This window comes from Pelodiscus sinensis, chromosome 8, assembly GCF_049634645.1.
Source record: "Pelodiscus sinensis isolate JC-2024 chromosome 8, ASM4963464v1, whole genome shotgun sequence".
Lineage (NCBI taxonomy): Eukaryota > Metazoa > Chordata > Testudines > Trionychidae > Pelodiscus > Pelodiscus sinensis.
The window spans coordinates 47,481,891-47,491,701 of NC_134718.1; the positions used below are offsets into that span (position 1 = coordinate 47,481,891).

General features: G+C 46.6%; 1 protein-coding gene across 2 annotated transcripts in view; it reads right to left on the bottom strand.

The window, feature by feature from the left end:
* The window catches only part of PPP2R2D (protein phosphatase 2 regulatory subunit Bdelta), a 53,584-nt gene extending 44,593 nt beyond the window's left edge, over window positions 1-8,991 (bottom strand). The window contains exons 1-2 of one of the 2 annotated variants that reach the window (XM_075935240.1): window positions 8,820-8,991; window positions 8,403-8,489 (exon numbers count right to left, since the gene is read on the bottom strand). In XM_075935240.1, coding sequence (XP_075791355.1) covers window positions 8,403-8,489; window positions 8,820-8,826 — 94 coding nt within the window. In that variant the 5' untranslated portion in view covers window positions 8,827-8,991. Of the gene's footprint in view, window positions 1-8,402; window positions 8,490-8,819 lie in introns of those variants that run through there. The other variant, XM_025178191.2, reaches the window with a different exon arrangement.
* Window positions 8,992-9,811: the final 820 nt, after the last annotated feature.

Below are 9,811 nucleotides of genomic sequence, written 5' to 3' on the forward strand. Positions count from 1 at the left end.
CCATCCTCTCCTCTTGACAGAACACAGAGCATCTCTATTAATAGAACCTCCTCTAACAGATCTCTCTACCTGATCCATGTGCTCCTCCACACCTGTCAGCTTTCCCCCAGCCCCTAGTTTAAAAACATTAAAAAGGTTGTAGAGCAGTTAAGTGCCAGCAGTCTGGTTCCATTTTGGTTTAGGTGCAGCCCATCCTTCCTATCCCAAAAGTTTCCCCAGTTCCTAATAAACCTAAAGCTCTACACCATCGTCTCATCCACGCATTGAGACTCTGAAGTTCTACCTGCCTACCTGGCTCTGCATGTGGAACTGGAAGCATTTCAGAGAACGCTAACATAGAGGTCCTGGATTTCAATCCTTCCTAGCTGCCTAAATTTGGCCTCCAGAACCTCTCTCCAACCCCTTCCTATGTCATTGGTACCTACATGTACCACGACCATAGGCTCTTCCCCAGCATTACACATAAGATTATCTAGACATCTTGAGAGATCTGCAACCTTCACACCAGGCAGGCAAGTCACCATATGGTTCTCCCCGTCATCAAAAACCTAGCTATCTATGTTTCTAATGATCAAATCCCCCATTACTAACACCTACCTTTTCCTAACAACTAGAGTTCCTTCCCCCAGAGATATATCCTCAGTGCAAGAGGATATCATAACACCCTCTGGAAGGAGGGTCCCAACTACGGGATCATGTCCCTCTGCTCCAGTTGAATGTTCTCCTTCCCTGATGTTTGATATAAACTGCTTACATAAGTGGTTCCCAAACTTTGAGCATAAGACCCCTTTTCAATCTATTAAAATGTCATGGACCCCCTTCCCTGGGGGAGAAAAAAAAAAGGAAAAGAGAAGTAAAGAAAAAAAGAATTGGGCCCATGATCCTTATTTTTAAAAACCTTCCACAGACTCACTGCAGTACCGTCGCGAACACAGGTTGGCAACCGCTGTCTTACACCAACCTAATTATGGCAGTATCTACAATAGAAGGCTGCTTCTGCTGAAGTAAGAGGCACACTTTACAACATAATTATTTCATCTCCATGAGAGGCATTGTGCTTATGTCAATGTAGTTAGACCGATACAGCATCTGTGTAGACACTGCATTACTTATACTGGCTGTTAGCTCCCACTGACAGACTTTTTCCTGCCTGGTGCTGACATCCCAGAGCCTTGCTGCCATCTCTTGGTGAGGGATTGAGTGAGAAGGGGAACCTGACTAGGGTTGGGATCTCCTTCCCTTCCACTTTCCTCACCAGGAGGGGGCAGCAAGATGCCCAGGTGTCAGCAGGGCTCACCGTGGGAGCCCTGGGGCTGATCAAGCTGCCAAAAAAGAAAATCATAGCAGAGAGATCAACAACAGTTAATTTTTTGTCAGTTTCATGGTTATTATTTTTCATTTTATCTCCAGCTCTGGCGGTTAGCTTCAGATCAGAGGGGCCTCCAGCTGTATCACCTGAGGGGTGACAGCCAGAGCCAAAATTTAATTGCTGGCTGGTAGACTCCCAGTTAGAAGCTGAGGCTCACCCAGCACCTGCCCAAGAGTCAAGGGAAGAAGCTGTGAGCTCCTTGCATACAGCTGAAGTTATCAACCTCAGGGCTGACAAGCTTCAGGTATCAGGCTATGTCTAGACTGCAGGCTTTTTGTGCAAGAAGCTTTTTGTGGAAGAGATCTGCCACAAAAACTTCTTGCACAAAAGTGCGTCCACACTACAAAAGCGCATTGCAAAAGTGATGCACTTTTGCACAAGAGCACATCCACACTGCATGGACGCTCTTGCGCAAGAAAGCTCTGATTGCCAATAACAGAATGGACATCCGAGCACCTGTGTTTTTTCCAATAAGCTCTTTTTGCACAATACACCCCTGTTGCCCATCCACACACACCTTTTTGAGCAAGAACTCTTACCCAAAAAGGAGTTATTCCTCGTAGAAAGAGGTATACCTACACTGCAAAAAGCCCTCTGTTCTGCCATTCTACAGTAAATTTTTTTTGCAAAAATGCACTTGAGGTGTGGATGCTCTGCGGGTTTTTGCACAAAAAAGGCCATTTTTGCATTAAAACCCTGTAGTATAGACATAACCTCAGTGTCCCATAGTGTCCCACTTCATTCATTGGGACAGCGGATGAGGACGTGCACCACCGACAGAAGAAGAAAGTGTAGACATAACAATAATCAGAGGTTGTTCGTGTCTGTCAGCTGATTTAAATTAACCCAATTCTGTAGTACAAAGAAGCTCAAAGGAACCTTTTGACCTCAAGGATCCAAGCTGATGCTGATAAACATAATGGGATAAGATTTTTCAATAATACTGTGCAAATTTATTTGCAAGGGAATTACTGTGATTAGCAAGCAACAAAACTTGTCTAATTTGTTTTACAGAATTTAGCACAGGCCTGGGCAAAAAGTAGCCTGCCAAACCACCAGATCCGGCCCACGGACACAGCAGGGACCCCAAGGCAGGGTCCCCTGCTTGCCCTGTAGACCACTCAGAAAAGCAGCTGTGGGGCCATTTCTCTTTAAAAACTGTGAGCCCGGGAGGGCGGGGGGAGGCTTCAGGTGTAATTCCTGCCTACAGCATAATCCCATTAGCTGGCTTATGGCTAGAAACTGGCCAATGGGAGCCACCTAGTTTAACAACAGGCTGAACTTGAAGCACCATGCCCTCCCCTTTCCTCCAGCTCAGTGATTCACAAAGTACATGGCCGGGCAGCCTGTGCAGGTATGGGGAAGGCAGGCAGAGAAACTTTTTAACCTCTGCAAACATTTAGCTCTGCAGGCAGGCAGGCTGGCTGGCTGGCAAGTCTCCTGGCCAGAGCCTGCCTCTGGCACCCCAGCCCCTTTCTTCCCCAACTTTCCGCTCCCCCCTCAACATACCCAACTCTCTGCCCGCCTCCTGCATCCATATCCCCTTCCAGATACGGCACCCCAAGCTCCTGCCCCAAATCACAATCCCCTTCTAGCCTAGGTTACAACCCAAATTCCTGCACCCCAGGCCCCTCCCCAGGTCACAAACCAAACCCCTGTACCCCAAGTCCCCTACCCTAGGTCACAACTGCCTCCTTCACCCAAACTCCCTTCCAGACCCCACTCTCCCTCCTGCACCCCAATTCCTTACCCCAACTTCCTTCTGCACCCAACCTCCATCCCAGACTCTGTACCTCCTTCCATTAATATCATGGAAGGGTACAGCCGTTGACCACTTTCCAAAATCTTGGAGTGGCCCCCCGCATCAAAAATTATTGCCTACCCCGATTTAGCATTATGCCATTGGAGAAACAGTCAGATCTTCTGTTGATGAGATTAGTCAGATGTAGGGATGTTAAGTAGCGGTTAATTAACTAATTAAGTAGTCGATGGACTTTCCATCAAATACTCAATTAGTCGATGGGGGGAGGAGGGCGGGAGGAGGCACTACTGCCGCTGCGGTTCTGGATTTTAAATACAGTAAGAGCCACCAGGCTCTTACTACATTTCAAGTGCAGAGCCACAGCAGGATTAGGACCTGGACCACTGCAGCTGGCTCTGCCTACCTAGCCCTTCCCCCCATCAGACTGAAGACAGTGATGAGGGAATCAAGCTGATAGAGGCAGCGGGGATGGAGGGAATGAGTAGTCAACTACCCGATAAACCTATGCTTATTGGGTAGTCAACTACTTGCTTCTAACCCTAGTCAAAATTAGAAAAAAGTAGTGAGATCAAGCAATCACAAACGATAAACGTTAAAAAGGAAGCCTACATTTATAAAATTAGGCAGCCCAGAAGTTTCTTTGGATGTGAAATTCTGGGATTATCAAAATGGAAGCTGTAGGCAAAATGTTTCCCTGCAAAGAAACAATTGAGATTTAAGTAATCTGCTTTTAAGAAATTCATTTAAAACCAAGTGTTTCAGTTACTATCTTCCTCCAATACTGTTCTTCAGCTGTTCTCAAACACTACTTTGAAAACTACCCCCTTCTCAGTGCACTACAGGCAGTCCCCGGGTTACGTACAAGATAGGGACTGTAGGTTTGTTCTTAAGTTGAATCTGTATGTAAGTCGGAACTGGCGTCCAGATTCAGCCGCTGCTGAAACTGATCAGCGGCTGATTCCAGGAAGCCCAGGGCAGGGGCTTCCTGTAGTCAGCCACTGGTCAGTTTCAGCAGCAGCTGACTTGGGGACGCCTGGGGCAGAACAGCTGGGGTGCTGCTGGGTTGGTCCAGTAGCACCGCCGCTCCTCGGCGCTACTGGACCAACCCAGCAGCATCCAAGCTGCTCTGCCCCAGGCGACCTGATTCAGCCGCTGCTGAAACTGACCAGCAGTGGCTGAATCAGGACGCCTGGGGCAGAGCAGCTGGGGTGCTGCCGGGTTGGTCCCGTAGCGCCCAGAGTGGCGCTACGGGACCAACCGGCAGCGCCCCAGCTGCTGTACCACAGGCATCCGGAGCAAAGCCGTGGAGCACGGGGGCAGCAGCTGTCCGCTGCCCGTGTGTTCCACCGCTTTGCTCCCCGTCCCCCTGGTCTGCAGACCAGGGAGACGGGGAGCAAAGCAGAGCAAAGCCGCGGAGCACGCGGGCAGCGGACAGCCCAGACGCGTCTGGGCTGTCCGCTGCCCGCGTGCTCCGCCACTTTGCTTCCTCTCCCTGGTCTGCGGGAGACCAGGGAGAGGGCCCCGTTCGTAACTGCGGATCCAACATAAGTCGGATCCACGTAACTCGGGGACTGACTGTACATTAAGTGTCTATAATTTTACATGACTGGTTTGTAGCCATCACTGATACCTTGAAAGAATGCACTGCCTATTTGTTAGATATACATATGAAAAGAATTCTATCAATCAATCTCAACACAAATTTATAGTGAATAATTTTTAAGAGCTGTTTGAGCACAGGAACCACATCAGAAAGACAGCCAACTTCAGTTTTCTATATTAATCAAATAAGTTCAAAAAAGTTTTGAAAATGTACATTTCAGATACAAACTTACCTTATCAGCACACAGTAACAATCCCAAAGCATATCTCACAACTCAGTATATTTTAATTAAACAGTGTCATATGAGAAATGAGCTCCACATGATCTTGTACATTAAAGAAATATCTCTAACTTTAAAACTAAAAGTACACTTAACTCCCTCAGTAATTGCAAAGATAAACATGAGTATTCTAATGAAAAGTTTAGAGAAAAAACTTCTGCATTTATGTGTTTGACAGCACTTTGTGCATTATCATTTGCAGGTTTATTTGTAGAGTTATCTTCCTCCTACTGACATCTCTTTTTCCACAGAGGAAAAGATAAAAACATGTATTTGTAAGACCACAAAAAGCAACAGGAGAGTTGCAGTTAGCACAGCATCTGCAACATGACTACATTTCAAGCTGATAATGCCCCATCAAATCAGTTTATTTGGGCAGGCTGGTAAAAGATGAGATTAGACGCCATTGTTCAATAGTCAAAGCCCATTCCCTAAGAACAAGTACTGCAACACTCACTAAAGGTATAGACTTTCCGACTTCAGAGATTGCTACACAGACAAAGAAATTCACACTAGCAGAGACCAATGAAGGAGTGGGGGACCAATATGTGATTATAAATATTTCTGTTTAAAGACAAAAGGTAAGAGAAAGAATCCTAACACATGGCAAATGTTACCACTATTTCAAGTGTAGCAACTGATAAATTTAACTAAGATCTCAATCCTGCAAAACGTGTGCTTTAAAGTCAGTGGGACTACTTACAGAGGTAAAGTCAAGCACAAGGCAAATTATTAAGCAAAATCAGGTGCAAATAAGTCTACAAGATGTTCATTTGTACTGGGGAAAAAATAAAGCTTTTATCCAATGTGTGTGTGTCCTACTGCCCTACTATTATGCTTTTTTATTTCTCTCCCCTCCAGCACAATTCACAAACTAAACTCATGTCAAGAAAAATAAATATTTGTCTTATTACAAACTGGCATAAATTTTTTTTTAAAATAAGTTAAAACGAACTTTGATAGAATACTAATGAAATGCCCCTCATCTGAAGTCACAAATGATTTCATGACACTGTTCTATTTAATTTTAGTAAAATAAAATTGTTTTATTGTTTTAGAAATAATGCTTTCAGCTTATTCAAATTTTACTGACAAGACAACATTTTATTAACTATTTGATTACATTTTAAATTTTAGCCAAAAGACTGAGAAAGAAAGCTAAGAGCCAAAATATCACACTGGTAAACTTTTACAAAATTAAGCAAAAAGCACAGTTGAAGGAATGGGGCTGAACACAGCCTGGATCTTACTTCTCATGCCAATAAATAGGCCAGCTATAGACAAGGGTGATTCACTCATATTATACTGCAGCAAATATTGCCATCATCCTCTGTGGAATTCACCATCAAAGACCAATTTTAGAATGGACATGATGTGTTAAACAGGAGACCTCCTGGTGGATTGTTCAAAAATAAGCGGAATTAGCATATTACCTAGTAACCCTGGCTGTACCCTTGCTAATGGATGTACTGTCTACTTTCAGATTGCACAGGCCAGAATTACATGAGCCTTACAATACTAGAGGCCATTATTTGGGAACACTCTGCCACCATAAGCCAAGATCTCTGCCAGATTTAATGCAGTTCATGATACTAAAGTGAATGAGACCATTACAGGTGCTTCTGTTTTCACTTAGGCAGAACTCTTGTTGATTTAATAGGTACTAAAAATCACACCCAGAGGTGGAAAGTACATTGCTAGAGTTTTCTAAGTTATAGTGATATGGTTTTTCCTATTACATACTGACTACGTGAAGGAATGGAGCTTAAGTCTTTCCAAGTTGCCAATACCTTCTGGCTCTGATAACACACATTTCTTTCACATTGAATTCTGATGTTACAAAATCACTGAATGAGGTAGTTAAACTTACTGGCTATTTAGAAAGGGAAAAGCATGTGATTATAAACACATGCTCTCTACTTTTTAAATAGCAGGAGAGAATATAAACAACAAATATGCTGGTAATCAACAGTGACTGGAACAATTTTATCATAATAAGTATTTTGCCAAAATTGACTTGTTTCTTAAAATATAAGAAGGGATGGCACTTTAAACCTTATCAGTGTAAAAACTTAAGAAACAGAGACTATTAAATAAAAATACCAGAAAGCTCAAAACTTTAGAATGTGTTACAAGAATAGAAAAATCAGGAAATGCATACTCCCATCTCTATTCTGAATATTATCTGCTCCAAAAATCCAAAGCATTATAGACTACTAGAACTGGAAGGGACCGCGAGAAGTCATCAAAACCTCACAGCAAGACCATCTACAATCATCTCTGATAGATGTCTATCTAACCTGCTCTTAAATATCTCCAACGACGGAGATTTCACAACCTCCCTAGGCAACTGAGTCTCTTTCCATGTCAGGCATTTGGGGTCCAATGCTGTAACTCCAAAACAAAAGTAACATGAAAACTAAAACTTCTTAATATTTTTGCAGTGGAAAATAATATGAATGAAACAGACTAGGTACAAGCAAAATGCATTCAAAAGTCATTCCAGAACCAAAAACAACACAAATAAGTAGCTAAAGTTTGAGGATTTTTTTTAAAAAAAATCATGTAGTAGAAACTCAAGTACACGAGGAAAAGGTATGCACCCTCATGACATCCTCTTTACAAGCATATATTTCAATTGGAATAATCTGAACATGTCAGACTTTAAAAAAAAACCTAAGACTGTAACTCCTTGAAACTCATATAGCACACTCTACATGTCCATCTTGCCTATTTAGAAGGGATTACTTTTTAAAACAAAAATGTTTATCATCATAACACTCATCCCCAAATGCTCTGCAAGTCTAACATTTCAATGGCACTTAAAAAGGTACCTATTTGCCACACAAACCTCCTTCTTTATAGCTTTCAAATATCAGCAGATAAGAATGAAACCCTTCACTGCCACAAAGAAATTTTAAACACTGCTTCTGAAATTAATCCCCAATGAAGGAGCCTCCCTCTGTGCGTGAGACAGAAGCCTGACACGTCTGACTACTTTTTTCTCCCCCATTTTATCACTGTCGATATCCCATCTCGCTGGTGACCATAAATGATGATGAGGAGGAAGACACCTTCTCTGACATGCTATCTGGTGAGAGCAAGCCGTTGTGAAAAGCACAGGCAGCAGCTTAGTCATCGCACCCCTCCTCCACCCTCACACACACCGCATCCTCCGGGATTCACACCGGGCAAGAGAATGGCAGCACCGGGAGAATTGTAGCGACTCTCTGTGCGAAGCGGACACTTTAGACAAGAATAGGTGGTGTCCGGGGTGGATTAAAGCGAACGAGGGACAGGGAACCACTGACACCCCCGGCTAGGGACCCCTATGACACGGCGATTCCTGCACAACCGAGGGCCGCAGCGCCCGATCCCCCGCGCTTACCTTCCGCCACGTCCTCGTCGATAGCCCCCTTCACCTGGGAGAAGCACCACTGGAAGTCGTTACCGCCGCCGCCGCCACCTGCCACCCCTGCGGAGACAGCGAGCGATGAGGGCGAGCGGCGAAGGCAGCCCGACCCGGCCGAGGGCACCTAACTCTCAGGAGGCTTGGCCTGACCCATAACCCACCCGGCCATGTACCTCCGCACTCGGCCCCAAACCCGGCCAGGCCCGCCTCCCCATGGCCCCGCGGAGCCCGCTCGGCCCCCTGTGACCTAGATCCGCGCTGCCCGGCTAGGCCCGACGCGCTGCCCTCCCGGGTTCCGCAGGCACAGCGCCTCCGCCCGGCCCCTGCCCTAGGCCGGCTCCAGGCCCAGGCCTCCCCCGCTGACGGGCGCGGCGCGGCGTGCGTCTCTCTCACCTGCCATGTCGCGCACTGTGTGGGGGGCGGGGGCCTGCGGGGCCCACGAGGGGGAGGCGCCGACCGGGACCAGGTCAGAGCCGCCGCCGCCGCACACAGCTGCAGCCGCTGGAGGTTTTGGGGTTTCAAAATGGCGCCCATTGCCGGTCGGCCTGATCCGGTGACGTCATCCGTCTGCCTCCCTCTGGGAGGGGGAGCTCGGAGCGCCGGGCGGGGAAGGAAGCGGGCGGGGCCGGAGCTACACGGGGGGGACGAGGGTAGCTGAAGGGGCGTGGCGGGACTTGGCGGGGTCAGGCTGCAGCTGGGCTGATCGGATGTCCCGGTTTTGTAGGGACAGGCCTGATATTCGGGGCTTTCTCTTATGTAGGCGCCTATTGCCCCCGTCCAGATTGGTCACACTTGTGTCCGGTCGCCCTAGCGCAGCCGGAGGGGCTTGCTGGGCCGGGCCAGGCGGAGGAGGCTGCCACCCAGGGACACAGCTGGGAAGGTCGGCGGAACAGATGGTTCGCTGGGGCGACTGGGAGCCTCCGTGAGGCGGGGGTGTGGGAGACAGGTATCCCCCAGCGCTTGATTTATGCCACTCCGAGGCTGAGCTGGGTTTGTCAGTAATGAAAGTAAAAATATTGCTGGAGCTCCTGTGTTGCTTTCATCACAAACTAAGCCCCCGTAGGACCAGGTGAGGGGAAAACACTCCGTTCAGGCTGAGATTACAAGTATGGGGACGTTGTAAATCAAAGCAAGAGAGGAGCAGATGGGTTGGAAAGGCTGATGTGTTGTCCTTACTGTGTTTAAACACAACACTAGCTAACCCTGTTTCTGTCTGTTTGGCTCATGTTGGATAAACTGAAATGGAGGCCAAATTCAGAGGCAAAAAAAAAGTGAGGGAGACCCCAATTTGGTAGGAAAAGGATTAGTGCTGAGAAGGCTAGGCAAACATCATCTCCATTCAGAATCAGCATGGACAAGATTGAGCCATGGTATTGCACAACAGT